Raw genomic sequence first — 25,421 nt, 5'->3', positions numbered from 1 at the left:
TAGGCGTCCGGCAAGATGAACATTTAAATGCATCTTTCGGATCAGGTAGTTTCTGCTGTTTCTAGAAATAGATCGGGCTTCGGCTCCGCCGGCGTGGACCATGAGTCAATAAAGCTGGCTCATTAACCGGGGAGCTGAAGTGACACCATCTGCAATGGCAGATACCGAGCCCCGTCCTCACGTAGATAACCCCATGTTGTTATCATAGCAACCGGCCCACGTGCCCCCTCTGTCTCTACAGCGTCTCGGGTCTCTAAGAGTTGCACAATTAATTGGAACGACGGGGAAAAGTTGCTGGAAGGGAGAGAAATAGCGCCTGAGACTCACCGTTCGATGCCGTGAAATCAATGGCTACTGTGAAGTTTAATTGCGTTCTGAGGAATGGAAAGAAAGGGGAAAAAAAAGAAGGAGAGAAAGTAAATTAGCGATCCTGCGTTTGGCTCACACGCGTCGATGTGATGAGATGTGGAGATAATTCCCTGCCTGTAAGAACCATACGGATTTCGCCTGCTACCAATGGGAAGAAGGGCTTGTTGATGGACAACGTGCTGGCTGTAAATCCTTACTCCATGAAGTGTTAAAGGAGAGTTATGAACGCTACACATGCTCCATGGAACACAGCAACTATGTAGCGAGGGTCCCACCATTCTAAATAATGTTGGGGTCCTCTGCTTGGGCTCATCCCCCTTGACCACTGAGCGTCTGGTGCCCTTTTGGGGGCACAACAGGGAAGCTAAAGCTTCCTCTCCTACTATACCATGCTGATCCACTCTGTGTTGGGATGTGGCCCCATAAATGGCTACTTGCCCACCTCTCTTGCACACCTTTGTTGAATAGCCACCTTGCAACGCTAGCATTACCAGGTAGCCATGTGGGCAATACAATGGAGGCCAAGCCTCCTTGGGCTGGGCAGGGGACACAAGCCAACTCACCAGTGTCTACCCAACCGGCCCCTGCTGCCCACTGTCTGCAAAGGCTGGACAATGGGGCAGCTACCTGGGATATTGCCCACAAATCCTGACTGTTCAGAGATAAACTAGACAGCTAGGAGGTATGCCATCATTCTGGATCTCCTACCCCTTCCCTGTGCCGATATGGTATTCCTCTAATGACACTACTTGTTATATCAAATATATCTTTCAGGAAGGCAACATTCCCTAATGACGTTTAAGGGCTCCATATTTTTTAAGATCATACGTCTAGGACTAATTAAGACTAACCTTTGGTGTTTCTGTAAATCAAAACGTATTCGAGGGAGAGAGCGATGATTTCCAATCCAGCCATACAGAGGACTCCATTTCCAGAATATATCTGATTAACATATATTTTTATGCTAATTGGGAGCGATGATATAGAAGACATCACTCAGTTAAATGCTATGCTAACTGTAATTAAATGTATTTACATGATAGATCTTCTTTAACCCTTTGAGTGTCGGAGCTGTGTTGTATCACATACCCAATGAACACTGAATTGGGTTTATATTTGGCGAAATGAAAAGAAAGATAGTGTCCCATGCTTGCTAAATAAAGTCATCAACGACTGGATAATTAAAACAGATAGGGTTTTTTTTTTTTATTGAATTCTGTGCTTTGGTGATAAAGAGAAAAAGTCTTACCCTCCTTTTATATAATCCACAAACGTATATTCAGATTCCGCTTTGAAGGACAAAAGCGTTACCTATAAAAAAAATATATATATTAAAAAAAGAAGAATTAAAATTTGTAATTAATAAAGCAATCAGTCAATGAAATAATGCCTAGGACAGTCCATGGGGAGGAATTACTAATAATGGTCTTTTGACACTCATTGGCTCAGTATTGATCTTTCAAATAACATTCTGGAGAACGTCCAACTGTTTGTCAGATACAAAGGTCCAAAGGGGCCCGGGGCCCCAGTACACATTATGACCCCTGTGCCCCTTGAATAGACCCTTAAAATGTGGGTCGGGTCAAACTATTGGCATACGAATTATTCAAGGACTCTGGCACTGTCACTCCAAACTGCGGAAAGAGAAAAGTGACTGCTGGAAAAGAAGCATGGTCACCCAGTATGCCATGTGTCACGGGGGAAAAAATCATAATCCACATATTTGTAGCTACATAGCAATGTCCTTCCTGGGGCTCCATTTGTTAAACTGATTCGACAGGCCCTTGGAAGAGGACTCACGGTTCCCGAGTTGATGTATTTCTTCTTTTTGCACTTCTTTTTCGGATTTAACACCTAAAGAGAGAGAGAGGAACGACAGATCAAGGATGCTTCTTCTGCTCGCTGACATTGCAAGAGCATTCATCTTCATTAGTGCGGATCCCAACACATTTATCACTCGCTAGGAGGAACCCTACCCATTAGACCTCTGCACCGGCAGTCACAATTAAAATGACACATGTAGAACAGAACCACCAAGTGATGGTGGCCCATCTAACATTTAATGTTTAACTCTTACGGTCCTGGATCAGCCAGAATCACACGAGACAGAATTCTCAAAGCCAATCCATTATTGTCCCTGGTGCACCAAAAACACACTCAAAGATGAGTAACGTGACCCCCAAACACATAGGTGAAAGTTGTATTAATATTTTTTTCTCTACTGATTGTGTTATTCAAGTTGCTAGCAAATGTATAGATCAAAACATGTTGCCTGATCAGGGAAGCAGGTTGGACAGCACCATGGATTTTGGCTACATCAGACGAGTGCCATCCCTATTCGGCAACATCTTTCTTGCTAGTATATGTGCCATTATTTTGGGTGATGTGGCTATTAGTAGCCTTTAAAACAGTTACTTGTAACAATGATCGTGAAAATGTTCAATTGATTGATTTGTTACTCTTTAGAGATACATTGTGTTGACAGATAAAAGCTTTAAAGAAACAATGTCATAAATTGTAATCATGTTTGAATATTTTTTTGTGTTTTTAGGTAACAGGGATGCTCCGTCTGGTTAAATTATTGTGGGTTTTAAACAACAGACTTTGGCTTTTCTATCCAAGAAGCTCGGGGACCTGGGATGCAGTTACGGTGGAGACTGGGATAACAAGTTTAGCTTCACTGCCCAGGCTTCTGTTCTAACTAAAATAATGAGATACACGGAGTCGATTAATCTGGTCATCTCTGCCTTCGATGGAAATTAACATTCAGACAGCACTTTCCTGAGTATCTGTGTATTTAATGTCACACTTAATGTGACATACATTGTACTCTCCCTCACTTAAACAAACTCTACACATAAATCATATAACTATATGAGAGAATGTCTTACAATGTCACTATCTTAAAATGATTACATTTTGTAATTTTCAGTTGATAAGGAGGAAGCAGTTTTCACTTGCACTTGCTCTTAAGAGCACTTCCTGTGTAGACACAACAGGAAATAAAGGGTGTGCATAACAAATGGTTCCCCCTGCTAGCTGAAAATCATTCTCTGAAATTTTAGAAACTTTAAAAAAAACATCATAGTGTAATGGCATCTACAGAATATTTAAAATTGTTTAGGTGTTTTATTTATAGAATTGAATTAATAAACCACTTTTCAGTTTTTTTCTAGATGTATTATTTGGGCTTTTAGGGCTGTAGAACCCTGCGATACCCTCATACCCAGCAAACATTCTGAGCTCCTAGAAAACAGGGACACCAAGAGAGGAAAAAGGGACACAATGTATGCTCATCTTCAATTTATATGGATTAATGATAAAGAATTTTACAGCTCTGAGCCTTTATCAACCACAATGTAACCAGTGTTAAAAAAGAATGAAATGAAAGGGCTCTCACCTCGTACACGCTGAACTGGCTCTGTCCTCGGGATAATTCTCTGTAGCTTGTGGTGAACTCCCCAATGAAATCATGGCTGAAAAAAACACAAATTGTGTCAGCTCACATCTGTGTTAACATATCTGGAGTAAATAATAAAAAATATATACATACCTCCCTCCCCTGTCCCAGTCATAAACGTCCACCTTCACCGTTCTGTGAAGCAAAATGACAATTTTGTACCCTCAATCATTAGCCACAAATACATATTATGGGTGTCCCTAAGGTTTTTCTGTCAACAGAATGTCTGAAAGTCACTCTATAATGCTAGATTCCTCAACCAGGTGATTAGCAGCACCAGCTTTGGAGCTCTGCGGTTAAGTACGCTCCGGAAGACCCTTGCCACCACGTTTTACCATTTGTGTTCAGTGGTGATCTTGAATTCTGAGCTTAAACACATGCCCCCTCCTTGCTTTGGGAATGAAGGTGAAGGACACGATTTTACAGCCAATTTTAGTTTTCACTTTGACACCAATACAACGATAGAATTTAAACGTCCATGGGATAGGCATATGGCTCCTGAATCCAACGAGACCAACGACTGATTAAGGTTTGAGTCTTTATAGCAGGACAAACGGGCTGACTAGACGGGGGCCGAATGGGGCCAATCTGTGGCAGAGTCTATATTTCTATGTAAGGACACAGAGGGTTGCGGTGCATATGGCCGTTAGTACAGAAGGCATAAATGCGCCCATTGTGAACAGCGAACATTGCTTTAAGGAGGCCAATGGAGGCAATAGATTGAAACAAAATGGTAGACCCAGCCTAGATCAGGGTCCCTTCGGCCCTTAGCCTACTTATCTGATATCCACCATACGCTACTAGGGTTTTTTTGAGAAAGGGAAGGCACTAGAGCTCTTCTGGGGTTCAAATCAGACCATGTCGACCATTAATAATCTTACTAGCAAAGCACATACGATACGGAAGGCTCTCAATGCTATATTCATCATTCACAATTGTAAAATAAATCCACAATATTCCGCACCTGTCATAATCCCCATTGCACAAGGCTCGCACGGGAATAGTGAAAGGCTGCCACACCGGGTTCAATGTGTTTTTTATAACTTCTGTTTTATGGCAAATGGTGAATCTGGTAAAAGACATGGAAAAAAAAAACTATGGTTAATAATACGCATAAACCAGAACATTACCATAAAAATGGGTCTAAGTCCAGACATTAGAATCGGGACAAGATTAATAGACGGGGCGGGGAATGTAGGACACTGAGAAGTGTGATAAATCGGAGGATTTGCAAGATAAAGGCTGATAATGAAGTGAAAGTGCAGCTAAGGACGTATCAAACAGATTAACACTCTTATAGTCCGCCGACAGCTGGAGACAAACGCATCGCCTCTTGGAAATTCACACAATTGAAATTCTTCCGTTATATTCCTCGCTTTGACTTACGTGCCATCCTCGTTGCTGCGGTAAAACACAAGGAAAGGATCCGATTTTCCGAAAAAATCTTTCTTGTCCAGCTTGTTGGCGCAAAGCTGCATAGTGACGATGTCCTGTAGGACGATACACGGGATTTCTGCTTTACGTTACATTGTATCCACATTCCGAAAACTCTTTAGCGATTTTAATATATTTTTACCCCAAAATATATTACGATAATATCTGGTCAACTGCTATTTTTAATCTTAGACGAGACCAACGACTGATTAAGGTTTGGGTCTTTACAGCGGGAAAAACCGGCAGACTAGACCAGGGTGGAATGGGGTCGATCTGCTGGTAGATGTTATGTTTCTATGTGTTAGGAAGGAAGATCAAGTGGTTTGGGGGGATACATTCCCAGGTTTGTTAGTTAAAGGGAGCAATGAGAGTTGATTCTTTTTTGATCTTCTTGGTCCAGAGAAGGATCTGGAACATTTTCTTGGAGTAGTTGATCATCGCTTTAGGAAATCCACCAAACAAGCAGAGATCAAGACACTTCTCTACTTTCCCATTAGACCCCCAGGATATGGGACACAGTTGGTGCAGAACCACCAGATCTCGGCCTCTTTATCCGGTGTTTTGTTGGTGTATTCATTGGCTGCCTTTTTTGAAGGGACATTATTAAATATGTCTTCCCTATTGAATTACTATTCCATTGTATTACTAACCCGACAATTGCTGAGCTCTTCAGCTGATAAGATTATGGTCCCACATTTCTTTCCAGGAATCCCCCTGAGTGCCGAAAAATAGAAAAAAAAAGGAAGAAAGAAGGCATGACCATTTATCAACAGAGACAGCCGATCTCAGTTCTTTATAAAGACCCACAGAGGATGACAGATTGAGGTCTAAGGACATTGTGGTTCAAAAGACATGCAATTACTGTCTGTCTGAGCATCTCTTCTAAGGTTCACTGCAGCCCCTTTAAAGCTTGTTAAAGGTAAGTGACAAACGGAGCCGAGAAAACACATTGCAATCTCAACAAACCCACAGAGGACGGACCCCACCACGGAGAGCAACGCAACTCATTCTTCCCGCAAGTTCGCCATCACTATCCGTCTCGTATGTTTCTCTCCATCAATTTTCCATTCCCTGCACTTTCCAGAAATGAGTAAATAGATCTCCCCGGGTTGTACCTAAATAAATCTTCATTTGCGACCTTTTGGCTGGAATCACTATGGGGGGGGGGGATAACTGACTTTTCCCGGGGTGTTCAACTACAAACCCATCATCCACTTCAATAATCCGTAGCTTCTACCGCTCAGTTACAATGTATCGCTAGATTAAGCTGAGAACCATTGTCCAGAATGCAACATTTGGCTCATATTATAAAAGACTTAAAGGAGAACTGTCATCATCATCATCATCATAGCGCTGATCATTTTTGTTCAATCCATATAATTGCTTTGAGATATTTTATTTAATATTAAAGGGCAATTTTATTTATTATATTGATGAATTGAAAAGGATTCGTGTGATTGTTTTATTGATATTATATTATTAAGAATATTATTAATTGAAATGATTTGATGTACTCTCTGCTGTTCTATACGGATAAATCAAGGTCGCAGAATAGGTAACTTTTCCGGGAGGGGGGGGCAACAGTGTGGGGGGTTGTTTATAATTTTGATGCAAAGTTTTAAAAGTACTCAAATTGCATTGAATGGTCCTGATGATATTTTAAATGGCCAAAGAGGGACATCTTTATTTTAAGGCATCTGGTTAGGACATTTGTATGATGTATCAATATCTATCTATGCATCCAAACAAAGCATTTAAATGAAAAATTTATTTTATTTACACAATTTAATTTATGAACATTTTCTGCTGTTTCTATACACATTATCGGGGCTTTTAGGGCTGTAGAACCCTGCGATACCCTCGTACCCAGCAAACATTCCAAGCTCCTAGAAAAGAGGGGCATCAGGGGACAAAAGAGGGGCATCAGGGGAAGATAGAGGGGCGTCAGTCCCCAAAGATGGACTATTTCTCTTAAAAAGGGACACATAAGAGGCATGGTTGCCCCAATAAGTCACACGCCGGTGAAAGTGGGAATGGGATTCCTGGACATTTAAAGGGTCCCTACACAGATGTTGGTGTCCATGACTGATTCCAGGGCAGTAATAGGTAAAGCGTAAATATGGTTGCCAACGGGATAGGTCTCCATACATCCAGGGTTTGTATCCGTGACAAAAATCAGGAGGTATTCGCTAGCACCAGCTAAATCTGGAGTTAAAATGCATTTTTATTCTGTGCAAACAAGTGGCTACGAACCATATTCACAAAAAAAACATGGTTTGACAGATCATTAGCGGAGGAGACAGAAATAAAGATAAACTGGCATTTCGAGAGGCACAATTGGCTAATGAGCAAATCGTAAAAGGAAAACAGAAATAGACAAAACAACACAGACAAAAAAAGCTATTTAGAGGGAAATCTGTCTTGCAGGAATGTAAAAATAAAACACAACTGTAACTTGTCGAAGAGCTGGAAAATAGCTTTTTTTTAAATATATTTTTATGTAAACAGCTGATATTTCTAAAAAAAAAAAAAAGTAACTGCAACTTTTATAAAGTGCTTTCATTCTGTTTGGAAAATAGATATCGGGGTATCAGAGAAGAATATGGATCGGGACTAAGGGGACAGAATGCCCACCCTTGTAGTGTCAACAAATGTCCTTTAGATACTTTAAGTCTTGGTCGGGATTGTCACATATAAAAAATGGCATTTTCAGATACTTTGAGAAATTATGCTTCTAGTCCCGACCGGTAGCTTTTTTCTTGGTTTTGCTAGCTGACAGAACGTGCTTAAAGGGCGATAGTCTGCAGCCCCTGTAGGGCACGGAGAATCCTGGGTCTCAAGTGGGCTTCCGAGTATGATTAGTGTACAAATTGGCCCTTTGAAGCCGGGGTTAGTGCAGGGGAGGGCTGAGACCTTGGGGGCATGTAAGAAAAAGTGGCCCCCTGGACCCTCCACCCCTCACCGTAACTGAGGCACAGCTCTATTGCCCCACTGCCTCCTCGGGCAGCCCAACCCTGCTGTAGTTATTACCAGATAGGTCACTGGCTTATATTCGGTGCAAAATTGGCACTTTGCGTTAAAATAACGACATCATAACCTCCCATTAATAGGAGGCTTTTATAGAATCATTTTCTTATGAGTTTAAAAAACTTTTACCCTAAAAAAGCCTGAAGTAGCGCTCTGCTCGCCGACTTGTGATACCGCGGTGTAATTTAATGGCAATCCCATAATATGATAGAAGCTTTCAGTAACGGCAGAACGTGCGATAAGCCTGAGCCAAGCAGACAGCACGCAGGGCGAGTAACAATGGCGCTCCGCTGAGATCCTTTGTACTCTTACCAAAGAAAAAATTTCCATCGGTCCGGGCTTGAAGTTCTGTGTTTTTTTGCTTCTCTCCATTCCAAGCTCCCCCATGACTTTGTACGAAGGTTAAAATGATCTGCCTCTCGCGTAACGTTCCTCCCAGCGTGAAGAGAACCTAAACTTCATCCAGGAACACGGATCCCTCTAAGCAAAGCAGGCTTGGTTTTTTATTTCATTAATGATATAATAAAAGGGGGACACGCGTGGACTGGCCGCCTGGCACACTGCCCCAGCGGCAGATCAGGTGCCCGGATATGGGCAGATCGGTTGCCCCGGCTCTCGCCCTGGCACGTTAAAGCAACGGCTAGATATGCCCTATGTTACATGAGCATAAAAACATAGCATATGCCGTTTCCCGCGCCTACGTCATCTGGTGGCTGCTGACCTTAAAGTGCCAGCCCACCGCTTTTCTAGACCTGGAGGAGAACCTGGTCAGGGTTATTAAATGCCAGGGCCTGCCATTAATGTTCCAGGTTATTGTATTATAGTATAAGAATAACTCATACTAGCAGATGGGTGACCCCAAAAGGACAAGGGTGGCCATTCTATTCCAGCGCCATTTTGCATACAATTATACTTAAGATGACTGTATAGGTCCTTTATAGTCTGGCTCTTCACCCGCACACTCCAGCAAAGAATCCAAAGTTTGTCTATATATTAATTAATTATTAAAATTACTAAAAATCCAGCACAGACTTAAAAATTTAACAAAACGTGACCAGGATTCTGCTACAGATCGTCTTCTCGCACCCTCATCGATGCCTTGACTTAGGTGATAGCCGCCTGCACTCTATAGGAAGATTCTGAGAACTTGTGGGTTCCCGTTCTTTTGTGTAAGATATGGACCCAGGGGCGGGCTGGGCCGGGGGGCAGGGGGGCAATTGCCCCCCAGGCCGCCCGAAATCTAATCTAAACGGCCGCTGGGTGCTGGTGCCGCCGGCCGGCGCTACTTTAATACTTTTTTTTTAAATTTAATATGGCAAGGCGGATCGGCTATTAAATGGAAAAAAAAAATAGTATTAAAGCAGCGCCGGCCGGCGGCACCAGCACCCAGCGGCCTTATGCGATGGCCGCCAAGTGATGGGAGCAGCGTGAGGGGTGAAAGCTCCGCCCCCTCGCACTCACCTTTCACCCCTCACGCTGCTCCCATCACTATGCGGCCATCAGATTGTTGGAAATCGAATCTAAACGGCCGCTGGGTGCTGATGCTGCCGGCCGGCGCTACTTTAATACTTTATTTATTTATTTTTAATTTGGCAAGCCGATCCGGCATATTAAATAAATAAAAAAAAGGATTAAAGTAGCTCCGGCCGGCGGCATCAGCACCCAGCGGCCGTTTAGATAAGTTTTCCAGCAGTCTGATGGCCGCATAGTGATGGGAGCAGCATGAGGGGTGAAAGGTGAGGGCGAGGGGGCGGAGCCACTTCACTTGACTTGCCCCCCAGGCCTTAGGCTGCCAGCCCTCCCCTGTATGGACCCCTAAATATTTTTGCCAAACACCCCTAAAGACATAGAAAAGCCACAATTGAACGAGAACCCTGCTGAACGTTATTAACGTCTTCCTCCAAACCCTCAACGTTCCACAAGCTTCCTGAAGGTCTACTTTCTGACGGAAACACATCGTACCTTTTCATCTGTTTCACGGCATTTTTGTTCTGGCAATTTTCTAAAAAAAAAACAGACCTGGCCTTAACCTTTTATAGGCACGTGAGTAATAAAAGGAGCAGTTTCCTGTTCCTCCTCCGGAGACGACAAATTGTCTGAAAATTGCAGAAAATACATTTCTCTTCACCCTGACAGGTCAAATCCCAACAATTCCCAAAGCAAATTATCCAGGGTTTATATTTATAAGACATCTAGATTGTAAGCTTGTAAGCCGGGCACTCTTTAGCCAATGTATCGGCTCGTCTTAGTCTGTCAGTTATAGTTTTTGTAAGACCCTTTGAATGTAGGGACTGTAAGAAGAGCTACGGGAATTGTTGGCACAATATAAATAAAAAGATAATAATAATAATATCGATTAAATAAATAATAAAATAATAATAAAATAAATTACCATCTAATTTTGACCTGTGCTACCTTTGCAACAATTAATTATAAACATTTGGTTAGAAAATGTGTCCAAATGTTGAATTAAAAATATGAATTCTTTATTTATTTTTTACATTTCCTGGGGATTTTTTAAAATTTTTTAATAGTTTTTTTTTCATATGGAAGATAACATGCTTCTATTAGCAAAGGAAGAATATAATATATTAGTAGAAATGCGGATTATATTCTACATAAAAGTGAATAGTTTCAACATTCAAATGTAAAAACACAAATGACATCATACCATTATTATTTATTATTTTTTTTATATAGCGCCATCCTATTCCGTAGCGCTGTACTATGACATTTTTTTCTCTGCGTATATTAAAGATTTTTTTTCAGGCAGGTTTTTTAGTAAGTGATCTCCGGTGGATTCTAAAGAAGCAAAAAAAATAAAAAATATTTAAGCTAAGAAAATAAATAAAGAAAGATAACAGATGATGTCTGGTGGGACCCAGCAAACTGTCTGCTTCTAGGAGGAACAGACGCTCCTTTAGTTAGTTCCCCAGAAGGCACCAAATTAAATTCTAACAAACAGCTGCAAATACGTGTCCAGATGCTCGGTGGGATCCTTAAAACAGCAGAGAAGGTATCAGAACTCAAAGGAAAGGCATCCTGTTATTTTTTCTCCCCACCAACCTAGTTTTGGATCAAATATTTTTCTCCCCTGAAGTTTCACAAAAGTGCTGATTTTTTTTTCGTAGGAAAGTTTACAAACACCATTACTGTTTCATGCCTCCCAACTGTCCCGCTTTGAGTGGGACAGTCCTGATTCTGCCACTCTATCTCGCTGTCCCACCGAGATCTACGAGAACGGCATTCTGGGACACCGCTGGTATTCTGGGACAGAACGCTGCGTAGAATTGTGCACATGCACAGTAACGTTGCCAGTTTGAGTGACACAATACCTTCCGAAGACCCGCCCCCCAGCGCTCTGATTCGACGAGGTAAAGGTTGGGAGGTATGCTGTTTTTGAATGGGTCGGAATTGTCATATGGTACATCTATGGCTGCAAGGGATTGTGGGCAAGGCCGAAATCAGGGGTACAACCAGTACTCAACACAACTCATTGGCTTTTGGGATCCTACTATGCAGGACTGATCCTTCGCCTCCTGCCACTCGGCAATGGGCCTTTGTGGACATTGGAGCTCAGATGGCTCCTTTCCAGGGACTGGGGCCAAGTGACCTCTATCTGTACACTGGGACATGCTGGTGGGAAGACATGCTGGTGGGAAGACATGGTGGTGGGAAGACATGGTGGTGGGAAGACAAGGTGGTGGGAAGACAAGATGGTGGGAAGACATGGTGGTGGGACAGGCCAGGAGGCCCCCAAGATTTCTGATGGCTGTCCTGATTCTCGGTATAGACGTTCAAATTTGTCTTTTATTGGCATCATAAAAGAACACCTCACACCTGTTGAAACACACACAGTTTATGCATTCGGTCACCTTAATCAGACAACGAAGGTCGATCATGAATTCCAGCCCAATCATTGTGAGAATCCGAGAACCTCAGCTCTCCGGTAATTATCCCTGGAACGTGCTGGCGGAATTACCCTGGGGAAAGAGTTCTTCCATATCTGAAATAATTCAGACTCCTTCCTATTCTACACTGCTTATTGCAGGACACCATTCCATCCTATAGAGCCCTGGAGCATGCATGTTATATATAAAGCATGGCAGAAAAGACATCAACGGCCTCTTGTATATCCTATTCCAAGCCCTGCACCCTTCCTCTCTGTCTTCATCATTTCTATGGAGAGCCGCAAACAGCAAAATACATAATTGCTAATCTGTGATTTCCATGCCGTTTGTCTGAGAGGATGCAGTTGATGAATCTATTAGTGCCATATCGCTGTTGGAGAGAGAACATTCAACAAATGCCAACCTACCATTTGAAATGAACGCACCGTGTTTTTCGGTTTTATTCCTGGCTACAGAAAAGGTATAGATGATAGCTACATACCACCCAAGTGTCCCTGTTTATGAGAGGCAGTCCCTCTTCGGGAACCATTACCTACATGAAAAGCTAATATTGGGTCAAAAAGTCACTTAAAAAGCCTAAGCCACACCTCTAACAATGGTTGCGAGATGCTTAGATGTCATTTCTTCATTGAGAAGATGGTAGATACGCGGAACAGCCTTTTAGCATAAGTGGTAGAGATTAATAAAGTGATGGAACACAAGTCTACATTACATAGGCGTACGGATATCTTGAATCTAAGACGAGACCAAGGACCATAAAGTTTGAGATCTTCCAGCAGAGAGAAAAATCTGCAGATGTGATGAGCCAAATTAAATGTCTGCCAACAAATTCAATTATTCCATGTTCGGTGATTAATGATAAAGTCCAGATTTAACACAGTGATTGATCAAAATAATTTTACTAATGTATGTAGACACCAACTCAGCCATGTACACTACTGTTCAAATGTTTGGGGTCGCTTAGAAATGCCCTTGTTTTTGAAAGAAGAGCACATTTTGTGCACTAAAATAACATGAAATGGATCAGAAATCCAGCACAGAATGGGTTAATGTTGTAAATCACTATTTTAGCTGATTTTTAATGGAATCTGTTCATAGGCATACAGAGGCCCTTTATCACTCCCATCACTCCTGTGTTCCAATGGCCCTTTATCACTCCCATCACTCCTGTGTTCCAATGGCCCTTTATCACTCCCATCACTCCTGTTTTCCAATGGCCTTTTATCACTCCCATCACTCCTGTGCTCCAACGGCACGTTGTGTTCGCTGATCCAACTTTAGGTTTAAAAGGCCAGAAATGTCCTTGCTTTCCATGAAAACAGCTCAGTGACCCCAAACCTTTGAACAGTAGTGTGCATATTAATTGGTCAATAAAGTTCGCCAGCCAATCAAAGCCTTCGTAAAGGTGCAATAATCACTCATTATTAATTCATCGTACAGAACCAGGCAATAGGGGGGTGGAATAAATTAGAATAGACACCTTCGGTTCAGTAGTAAATGATGTCTTGGTGTTCTTTTGCCTGGACTGACCTCTCCCAGGAGACAGAACTTTACTTGTTAGAACATCAGCGTTGGCCTTTCCCTCTTCTTCTTGCTCCGCTACCTCCTGAGAGACTCCGGCACCGTCCGGATGTCATATTCGTGAATGTCCTCTGAGGGTCTGCATCATGGTTCAGCGCACTTGCTTGTATTTTGTATTCATTTATGTGTTCGGCGTTATCTTCTTGTGTCTCCGCCAGACTGAATCTGTTGGCCGTGACTGTCCTCTCTCTAAGATCTCCATGGATGACCTTTCTGTAGCATGCATCACACTTTTTAGAATATGGATGCATTTTAAATGTGTTAGTTTTATCTGTGTCACAAAAAAAAGAGCAATTTTTTACCACTTTGACTTTGTTTAGACTTTACTTTTTTCGGTTCTGATAGAACATAATTGCTCATCCAAAGAGTAGAAGAAGAAGAAGAAGAAGAAGAAGAAGAAGAAGAAGAAGGAGAACATTCTTCTAAAACTGACTCAATCCCAATCAATGCTGATGTTAATATTATATTGTAATAAACCTGCTTGGGTTTAAATATAACCGAGAATCCCCTATATTGACAAAAAGGGCTTGTTTTTACTCAAGCTCATTGTAGGAGCTGGTAAAGAAAAGGTCTTCTACAGAATATATCCTATTATATCACAATTCCATCAATAAAATCATAATTAATTTCTCCAAGGGTGAACGACTTCTTGTCCGCCGTTTTAATGATAGTTCTGAGTTAGTTTACATTCTCCCGAATTGTCTCCTCTACTTCACCTTTCTCTCCTCTCCAGCTGAAGTTAGACAGTTGTGACTGTACTGCTAAAGGCAACATATCAATATTTTAGCAGGGATTTTTTTAACCTTAGGCTTGTGAAATCTTTCACTGGAAGTAAACACAGTATTTTGACAATTTGCGACAGCCTCTGATGAGATACCCCTTAGGAACGTGGCAGAAGATATCTCACGGATGCAGGACAGGGATACAGTAGCACGAAAACCAATTTAACACATTTGATTCTGGATCCAAAAGTGGACAATCATCCCAGTGCAATTAGAAGTATCTATTAAACATAGAAACATAACATTTGCCAGCAGATCAGACCCATTAGGCCAGTTTCTCCTGCTGTAAAGACTCTTCTACTTCTACTGGGAGACACTTAATCTTCAGAATGCAAACAACTTGGCTCAAGATAGAATGAATTATGAACAAAGGTGAGTTTAGTAGTGGTTGTGTTGTATTGGGACACCTGTCCATTACACCAATAGTGACTTTGATGACGTTCTATTCTAAATACATAGACGTTAATATGAAGTTGGTCCTCCCTTTGCAGATATAACGGCTTCCACTGTTCTTGAAAGGCTTTCCACATGTTTTTGGGGAGTTTCTGTGGGAATTGTTGCCCGTTCATCCAGTAGAGCGTTTGTGAGGTCAGTGACTGATGTTGGACGAGATGCCCGGCTTGCAATCTCCATTCCAGGTCATCCCAAAGCTGTTCGATGGGGTTGAGGTCAGGGTTCTGTGCGGCCGGTCAAGTTCTTCCCCCCCAAACTCAACTGACCATGTTTTTATGGATCTTGCTTTGTGCGTTGGGGGGCAGTGATGCTGGAATAGAAATGGGTCTTCCCCAAACTGTTCCCACAAAGTTTTAAGCAGAGCGTTGTCCAAAATGACTTGGTATGTATGAGGACCACTTAACCGAGAACCATAGGGCAGGCTAATAAGTTGCTGTCTGTTCTCCGTTGAGTTGTTCTCATTCCTGTTTGAATGCAAATCCACTTAACAACAAATGGAATATAATCTTATGTTCCTGTGCATTTACTCATTCCCCTACAGACCAACATAACCAAGCAGAGGACGGTAAGAAAGCAATATACATGTCTAGCATAAGGCTCCGGGAGCTTTCACCCACCATGTGAGCAGGATCCACACTCTACGGGCAATTAAGCCAGGTGAAACATTTTGTGAATACAAGAGCTGATTAAATCTAGACGTGTAGATAATGGAGCAGCCCGTCTTATCAATAAAACTATTTTCACCCTTAATGTATACCTTCTCATCCTTCTTTCCAACACCTTATGGATTTCCTTCATCCCTTGAGTGATGGGTAATGCTAATCCGATACATTTAGATGATTCCCTGGTAACTATTGCAGTGAAGTAACCAATTCCAAGAGATGAGTATACACCTGGCTGGATATTTTTTTTGTTTTAATAATGTAAGATGATTCTGGTTAAGAAGGAGATTGACAACTAGAGCAGAAAGAATGTTTGGGAAGCAGCTGTTACAGGAACGATTCATCCGACCGGTAAGTGCAGAAAATTAACCACTGTTATGGGAGTATGGCCCATGAAAAGCACACATGAACCCTTTTTTTCAATTTAAAACCGAGCTGCCATAGGATTTAGTCTATTTGCTTATTTATATAGCACCTGCATGTTCCATAGAGCTGTACAATGAGGTTATATATGAAAATGAATATTTTAGTAATTATATATTATATAGATTATGTCTTTAGTTAATGAACCTGACGGACATCAAGGAGATAACTTCAATAAGGCAAGAGGGGCAGCTGTCCCGGTACCGAAATTCTTTAACCTAAAATTATTCAAATTCTTTGAAATAATCTATGATGCCTCAGTGGGACTGCAGCACCCATCATCCACTGCCCCCGGATGATGGGGATTATAGTCATGGCACACAGTTGGAGTATTGCTTTCGCACAGTCGTCTCCCGAAGTCTCTCGCGGCATAACCCTCTTTTGGCTATTTTTAGTTTCCTGTTTGCGGTTGGAGATGAAATTAGTTTTGCATCCAGCGGATTATTAGAGGGAAGGGAATTCTTTGTTGCCAAGAAGCAGAGAACGTTTGGATTGTTATAAAGTCTGCCGATATTCAAAGCCGGACCGTGGAAATGCCAACCTAATACCCCAAAAAAGCACCTTCATGGTCTTTAGTCATAGAACGCAGCGTTGCAGCTGGAAGTGAGTGAATATTAGCAACTGTTCTTACAAACAGGATTTAGACCTGCGCATGTACGGCTACTGTCATCTCATGTTGGAGACTTTGCTGAAGAACATTCTCAGATTACACAGATTTGATAAAAATGTGTTTCTAAATTCATTACTGTATCCAACTGAAGGTAGGAGGCATTAGCATACCTGAGAATGGCTAAGTGGCCCTGGCAGTTTAAAGCCCACGACCACCAAATGACATAAGTGAGGCCGTCAGCTGGATATGTATAACTAAAGATCCAGTTTTTATAGCATGTGGAAATATCTAGCTGAGGGCCATACATGGCAACCCTGTTGCCAACAGCCCACCAGGCAAGTGCCCAAAGTTCCAAAGAGCCAGTACGTGTCTGCTTGGAGACTATCTGGTTTTGACCCAGAGTATCATTCTGAAGTGTTGCTTTCCTGCGTCTCCAGGTCACTTTCCCCAAGTACGAGGAGTAGCCATGCCCAATCCCCACCACTCCCAACCCATTTAATGCTGTTCGGGGCTAGCCCCAACCTTGACTGCAGCTAGGTCTACTCTCCCACTGCTAATCAAGCCCCTTGGGTAACCACAATCTCATGTATGACTATCCCCACAATCTACTCCTGAAGAGAGACAGCTCCGGGTAGCCTGTCCCAGAGAGTTCCCAGGTATGGGCATTGGTTTTAGAGGAAGGAGTGTTAGATTTCAACTGTGGGTGATGGCGTGATGTCACGGAACATTCTGTGTGGTCTTCACAACTTTTAAGTAGACTTGTGCATTCGTCTTCGTGCGAACATGGAAACGAACACGAAGAGTGCGTTTTCGTGTTCGTTCCGAAGACATGCCGAAGAGAAGACAGCGGCGGTAAAACGTAGGCGACGACGAAGACTCACACCACGAAGATCTTCGTGATTGTCTTCGTCTTCGTCTACCATTCTCCCCCCCTTCTAACTTACCTTGTCTTCGCGGCTTCGCGGCAGTTCCCGGAAGTGGAAATCCGCAGGTTCGCCGTCACGGGTTACAGGGCAGTGCGAATGAGCTTATTGGTCGCCTACAGGGACCTCCTCTGGCATCATCATTCAGAATCCTGAATTTGTAGGCCCAGAAATCCCAGAAATCAGTGAGAGGAAAAGTAAAGGTTTTGTGTCATTTACTTTATTTTAATCTGCATATCTTATTAAAGGCCATGTTTTCTCTCAGTGAAAAATGAGTGCGGCCCTCGCACGTATACAATTCTGATGAAGTGGCCCACTGCAGAAACAACTTGGACACCCCTGCCCTAAAGGGTCCCTTTGACCAACAGGAGCGAGTTAATCTGCTTTTACGTTGGCGCCATCAACTGCTCGCTCATCCTATTAAGCTCCCCAAGCTGCCCATTGTAAATTATAAATAAGGCAACCCCCGCCATCATCAAAATTCCTGGTCCCCCGGCAACCCAAACGCAGCGAAGATTAGAAGATCGAGCTACGAGAGAAAGCGTAAACATTGGGAATATCACATACTGCGGCGATCCATACATTGATTTTCACGAGAACTTTCTGTAGCTACAACAACACCTGGGCGACTTCTTCTTTTTAACGTTGGTCCAACGTACGTCACTCACTCCGCGCATAAATACATTTTGAAAAAAGATAAATGATCCTCGATGACCTTCCCGTGCCGGAAATCCGGGGAAAATATTTCAAGGAACAAAAGGGGGGGGACGGCGACGTAATGCGTGCGAATCTTACTTGGTTCAAAGCCAAGTGTGCTCAAGCACTAATACTTCAAATGAAAGGGTTTATCTGAGAATGTTCTGACAACAGCGTAACACCGCTCGGTAAACAGGAATCATAATGACAGTTTTAGTATTATATGATAAATATAGAGCTCTTTGTGTCTGAGATTTGCTGCTAATCCTTTGCCCGCGGGGAATATCGGATCAGTCTGCTAATTTAAGACGCACTTGTTGGCATCTCGTAACATCTAAATACCTTATCCGAGCGAACTCTGTACAATGAGTCAGAATTTCGCTATTTCATTTAAAAAAAAAAGAACTTCTGTAACAAAATGTGAAAGTTTTTTAAAATCAATAGTGGATATTAGGTATATGGGAAAATGTATGGACAATAAATGCTGATATCCGTGAGTATTGGGATATGCTAACAAAGTCTAATATAAATTTGTAATGACCTACTAAATAATTACGTATTATCATCTACCATTCCTAACATGTATGTAAGATTTTGGATGGTGGTACATAGACATAAAGTGTCCAAACAAATTAAATTCAAAACTTCGGACCTTGCTGTATATCACGGTTTGGAGTTGGGGGTCCGCAGACTAGACGTGATATGGTTTGCAGTCTCGGCTTCTCGGTATAATGTTCTCCACATTCTAAAAAACTGCTCCTTGTTGGCCTTCATCTTTTAAAAAAGTTGACCTCGCTAATGTATGTTGCTCCATAATATTCCATCATGCATTTGATGAGAGCCAACTTAGTCTTCCCAATAACACCCGTTCACTATATGAAGAGTTTTCGTCACTCTGGGCCAGGGCCGGACTGGCAATGACGAGGTGGCCTTATGACGTAAGTGCGGCCATTGACTGGATGTGCGTGGCCGGAAGCTATGTTTTTATGATCACGCATCATGTGACCAGGCATATCTAGGCAGTGCATGCCGGTGGCCCCTAGGCATTTGCCCTGTGGCCAGTCCAGGCTTTTTCTGGACAACTCTATAAAGCTTTCTGCAAAACCCAAAAATTGCCTTATGGGAGATACCTACCTGAGACCCCCCACTGGTTTGACCTGGAGTCTCCGGGTGAAGTGCCGACTCCCTGAATCTCCGGGTTACTTTTATCTTTTTATCTGGACGGGGCGCTGTATCTACCTGTATCTATCTATCGATATATGGGCATCCTTAACATAATCCCTAAAATACAGCCATACCCGCCATATGAGCCAGATTTCTTTGGACCGTTCAATGCGGTCAGCTGTGAGCTCGATTTCTTCCTACACAATGCACGTGCTCCATAGCACCCGAGGCAGATAACGAGACCCCACGCTCTATTACAGTTACAAAAAAAAAAAGAAGCATAGCCGTCTAATGCTTTGTAGACCAAACACTCTATACGGAGACAGAAACTCGGTATACAATTACAGTTGTTAAGCACTTTGCTTTACCCCCCATTGTACAATTTCAGAAACGGCGTGAGTCCCATCTTACATTTCTCACTCAACATGACTCTGAACAGCAAGAGTCATTTCTATAACATCTTTTATTCTGCCGCGCGTTCCCGCTTAATCTTCCCCCCGTCACTGGTCAGTGAAGCCTCTCATCTCTCCGTCGCTTCCTCAACCCTTTTCTGTACATTTAAAGTAAATGGACCCTTTCGCTATATCTGGAATGGGGGGGGGGGGGGATGCGGAATGTAACGATTTGACAATTGTTACATTTATTTTAAATTTATATTATATTCATAATTTAAATATATATAATAAAATATAGTTATAAATATAAATATTTATTATTTACCAACCTAGACATGAATCTCCTTAAAATATAAATCCAATAATTACTTTGAAGACATTTAGGAGGGTTTCGATGCTTCTTATGGGTTAAGCGCACTGCTCAATTTTTCAGCTATGAGATAGAATACATTTTCTCATGATTAAATCTTAAAATGGATACAACATTTTTTATTAGGTGACAATTTATAATAAACCTCTTGAAACTGCAGGACGTCAGGGGATCCAGCTGTATGGGATCCAGAACCTGATGCGGCCCCCACAGTCCCACGCTAATGCACTTACCATGGGTGGCCCTAACGGAAGGGCTAGGTGGGATGCTATTAAACATGAGGGACATTGGGGAAAGGGGTATGAAAGAAAACATGAACAAATCTGGGGGAAGAGAAGGCTTCCTTTCTCACCACGGTGAGAGGTGATCATGATAGGTCAAAGTTCTAGGTTGATGCTGGGCCTGAAATTTTCCAATGGTAGCCCTGTCTTAGCAAGTCTATGAGTAGGTTACTGAGATTGATCTGGTAGCCCTTAGGGATGAAGGACAAGTGAGCATAAGCTTAGCACATAACGTAGCACGGGTATATTTGGGAATCCTTAGGGTCTGCCCTGGAATCTCCAGGTGAAGTGATGCTACCTTTGGTCTTCGGGTCACTTTTCTCTTTCTCTAGGCTTGGGGAGTGGCATTTAGCTACTATGTGTGGCTAACTCCACCTCTATGTGTGGCTAACTCCACCTCTATGTGTGGCTAACTCCACCTCTATGTGTGGCTAACCCTGCCCAATGCATCGATAGCCCCACCTACACTGCCATTGAGCCCTACCCCTCACAAAAGCCCTCCTCCAAACGAAGGAGAGCTTTGAGTAGCCTGACCTGGGAAGATCCCAGGTATGACCATAGGTCACAGCAAGCCAAAGTTCCTATGTAAGGATGGGTCATCTCCTGTTCCACTTGTTTAAAAGTCCTAAAGTTCACGTAAATCAAATAAAAATGCAAAGCGCATTAACACATTATGGATTAGAAATGGCATTTCATCAGTGGCAACAATGTAAATCCTTCACCTCTGAGTTTCATTTATGGAAACAATGTTGCCAAGAGCTCAAGCAGCTGAAAGATGTTTTTTCCATGTATTTTTATTATTATTGTCTTTTATTTATTAAGCGCCGACAAATTACGTGGTGCTGTACAAATTAAATGGGGCAGTTAACACACATAACAAATATACATTAAAACCCACACACCACACTCCTTGTTTTATGAGCGCTACCCAGCTATGACCGCGCATTCGTTTGTTGGACACGCTGATTCCCTCGTCTGTCTCTTCATCTTGATAACGTCAGAATGGATCAAGCCTTAAATCTTTTCAACACAGGTTCAGCGCCGACAGCGTTCTATACCTTTCAAGTCTGAAAAGACTCGCGGTTCGGGCGGCCGGATAAACGCCTCAGTGAGATAAAGGGGAATACTGATTTACTTTCAAACACAAGAGAAATATATATATAGAAATGCCTTGATCGTACTCGTAGATACCGGCATTCTCTTAAAAGGATGGCACGCCGTGAAATGAACTCATTTCTGTGGAAGTAAAGGTGCTGTCCCACTTAGACAAAAAAACGAACACACCATCTAATATATTACGCATGTATGTCAAGCCGTAGGACATCTGTCATTTTATTCTTTCTTCTGGGGATGTTTTTAATGTTTCTATTACAGCAGCCTATCAGTGCCTGCTTTTGTGTCACAAGACGGTTAAGTGATCTCAGAAGATAAAGTAAAAAAGGCAAAATCTTATTTAATAAAGAATTATTTCTTGGAAGGGTTTGAGAATTTAACAGGGAGACTAGGAATGAGGATTTAGTGACAAAAGCGTTACATTCAGCAGTTGGTGGAACAGCACCTTCAACTTTCTTAATTATATTATAGGTGACCAGTATGGGCTTAACCCAGGCATTTATCTTCTCACCTTTGGTAGTTTGGTTCTTGGAGAATTGTCCAGACTTCTTGGATGGATAGATGGATGTATAGGTCAACCCTACCCTAGCTTGTCCCCATCTAAATTATATCATATTGATTATTTCTCCCTAAAAAGCATTCAGAATTTTTTTTAGGTTTTCTAAGGTTTGATGATATGCAAAATGAGCGCACACATACATGTAGACAATCAACAAGATAAGACGTGATCAGGTTTGGCCCTTAAGGGCATCGCCTTGGGGGGGCATTCCCTTTGAATTCTAATTATTTAAGGTTGATAGTATATTTTTTACTGTCCCTTTAAAAATGAAATCACTGTGAAATTGCAGGTCTGCATCCAAAAATAGAGACTCGCCGGCTGGAGTTACGAGAATGTTGAAAGACGTGTTAGAAATTACATATCAGAAAGTCCGTAACACGGAGAACAATCAGAGGACTGCATTTAAATTGGAAAAATGGAAAATAATGTTGTTCTGTCGGTAACACTTATTTCTAAAATACTGGGTTGATTGCGGAGTGCGTTACAGAGTGACATACAGAAATAGAACAAGCCATGCAATTTATTTCTTGCAAGATCATATCGTCGAGAGGAGAGCTGTCCGGGTAGAAGACTGGGAGTTCGGCCACGGGCCCTTACGGTGTTTATGGAGCCTTTGGTATGGACAGAAATTACCATATTTCAAAATATATGCAAAAATATTACAAGGTGGTAAGATATTTTATCTATGTATTATGTGCACTACTTTGCTAGCAAAGGTATAGATCAAAATGTAGACGTCGTCAAATATGCAACAGCGATGTTCAACGGCTTCCTTAAAACCAAGTGATAAAGGCTGAAGAATCCTCTGTGTAAAGAGGGCATTGGTGACCTCTTGTAATATGGGGCCGCATAAACTGATCAGCTGCTTAATGTGCGTACGGGGTAACCTTTAGGTCATCCTGTGCAAAATCAACAAAAGGCAACCTCCTCAAAAAAGATAGAAGCACACAAATATTAACCCCTTTATAGCTCATCGTGAAGATTCTATGTAGTTTAATAGTCATCGTCATGGAAACCTTGACTTGAGTCATTATTTAAAGATACACTTAGTTGATTCACCCGCAATCAAGCAGGGGTATTAAGCATGACATACTGGCAGCAAAAACAACTAATTGGGAGTATATATGATCACTGTCGGGGGGAGAATATGAAGGAGTCGGCTCCAGACTGTGTGACCCCTGAGAATCTGCCCCTTCACCCTGAGACCCTGTGATTGGGACAAAAGCCCTGAGACTCGGGGTCAGACCCTGAGAGTTCCCAGGTATGCCATCACATTGGACTATGTCTGATGTTTGGGAAGGTACATCACATCCCCCCCCTGTATCGCAAGCCTCGGCAGCACATGTCGCTGACAACCCTGAAGTCTTCCCTGTCTCTGGCAGAATACGTGTATATATAACACAGTATCAGGGGCTGGAGGTCTGATGGTATCTCCTTTACTTTCCCGTGACACCGTTTTTTTTACATAAGCCCCCCAACCCCCACCCCCCAGGGACTTGGTTCTATTCTACAATTGCCTCTTAATTGTTGGACTGAAATTTAAAGACCCTCATACATGACCTTTCCATCTCTTGCGACTCTCCGTGACGCGTCTGCAGAGCCCTGTTGAGATTGAGTTTCGCATTTTGGTCCAAGATCAAAGTCAGCAAGAGGATATTCCATCGGCTCGCTACAAATTAGCTGTTTGTGACTAGTCTTCCAATCAATACCTTCCAATTTAGCTTGGATCAGACAGCGATCCCGTCTTGTGTGAACTCAGAAGATGCTTTTTTTAACACAGGAAAATGGGAGGTGTGGGTTGATTGCTGGTGGAATAAGTGGAACAACCTTCCAGCAGAAGTGGCAGAGGCTAATACAGTGGGGGGGAATATAAACATGCGTATTTTTATCGGAAATGAGTAATTTTGTGGGAGATCCCCTTGAAACCTTTTTTTTGTGCTGTTGGTTTCTGGTCAGAATCGGATTTTGCTTCCGGCGTCGCTCCTGGCTCCAAACCAGCTACACTTCCCATTAAAAGAAGCACTGGGTCTGGTTTTAATGGTCCCAGCAGGGAGCTGTGTTGTTATTAGAAAGGAAACGAACAGCCGGGGACTGTCACTATTTGTTTTAGGCCAAGAAGGATACAGAAATAGCAGTAAATGGGAACACGCGATTGTCTCTCGGCCAGATGGTCCCACCTGAGCCGTGTTTGACACGCGGGTCTCGCGGTACACTGGCTGCTGGCACTCTCTGCGCTGCTGAATTTCAAATTGTTCACTCAAAGATATTTTTTTAAGCCGCCAGGGATTGTCAATACAACCAGAAAAGTGTCCTTCCAGCCGGATCCGACTACGGTGTTAATGAGGTTAATTCGTGACAGCAGGGAGCGGAGGACAAGTTGCAATAACGAGGGTTATGGCCGCTTGGCTAGAGGCCAGGGCTTTAATAAGAACCCTTCCTGCTGTTTCTATACAAATTATCAGGGCTTTTAGGGCTGTAGAACCGTGCGATTCCCTCATACCCAGCAAACGGGCGAGCTCCTGGAAAAAGAAGGGCATCAGGGGAGGAAAGAGGGGCATCAGGGATTTGGGTCCCATAGAAGGATTGTCACTCCGTGTTACATTTGGCAAATACTGATAAGAAGTAGTAATTTAAGGTAGACATTGGTGGGAGAGGTGGGATGAGATGCTTGCTGTAGGCAGCCATTTTAGTTAATCATGTGATATGTGGGTGCCACGCCCACTCACACACAACACTGGGCTGATTGCTTTACGGTAGAATCTTTTGAATCCATGCAAAATCCTTTCCTGGTAGACTTAAATTAGTCGCGGGAGGCAGTTAGACAAAGACTTGCTGTTGCTCCAGCAGAACATTTATTTTTACTTACGGGAGACGCGCTGAAATAGCAAGAAATATTTTATATGTTTTTGTCAGTCGCAATGTCACGCGGAGTTTGATCCGCCAACCATTCCGCGCTCGGATCGAAGCAAAAGAGTGCCTTAGTTCTCAGGCGCTCTTCTTAGAACAATCTATCAAGGCATCTGATGTGTCACAAACGTGTCTCCCTGTAAGCAGGGAATGATCGTACACGGAAAACCGAGAAGAATTCTAGAATGTGTGATGTTCTGTAACGAGATGTGTCAGCTTTGGCATTCCCGTCCTGTATTTTTATCTCTTTCATGATCTCGTTCACATCATACATGCTGTAGCAGTTTCTCCTCGAACCTAC

General features: G+C 42.5%; 1 protein-coding gene across 1 annotated transcript in view; it reads right to left on the bottom strand.

The window, feature by feature from the left end:
• LOC149275403 (copine-9-like) overlaps positions 1–25,421 on the bottom strand; it is a 66,254-nt gene that overhangs the window by 7,484 nt on the left and 33,349 nt on the right. Inside the window, exons 8-15 of the mRNA XM_089504795.1 lie at positions 5,914–5,977; positions 5,216–5,319; positions 4,794–4,898; positions 3,923–3,964; positions 3,770–3,845; positions 2,170–2,223; positions 1,619–1,680; positions 328–374 (exon numbers count right to left, since the gene is read on the bottom strand). Of these exons, the coding sequence (XP_089360921.1) occupies positions 328–374; positions 1,619–1,680; positions 2,170–2,223; positions 3,770–3,845; positions 3,923–3,964; positions 4,794–4,898; positions 5,216–5,319; positions 5,914–5,977 (554 nt within the window). The remainder of the gene's footprint in view (positions 1–327; positions 375–1,618; positions 1,681–2,169; positions 2,224–3,769; positions 3,846–3,922; positions 3,965–4,793; positions 4,899–5,215; positions 5,320–5,913; positions 5,978–25,421) is intronic.

Source organism: Sceloporus occidentalis, unplaced genomic scaffold (assembly GCF_023333645.1).
Source record: "Sceloporus occidentalis isolate IW3139 unplaced genomic scaffold, rSceOcc1.0.p SCAF_291, whole genome shotgun sequence".
Classification (NCBI taxonomy): Eukaryota; Metazoa; Chordata; class Lepidosauria; order Squamata; family Phrynosomatidae; genus Sceloporus; species Sceloporus occidentalis.
This window is presented reverse-complemented; position numbering and strand designations above follow the sequence as displayed.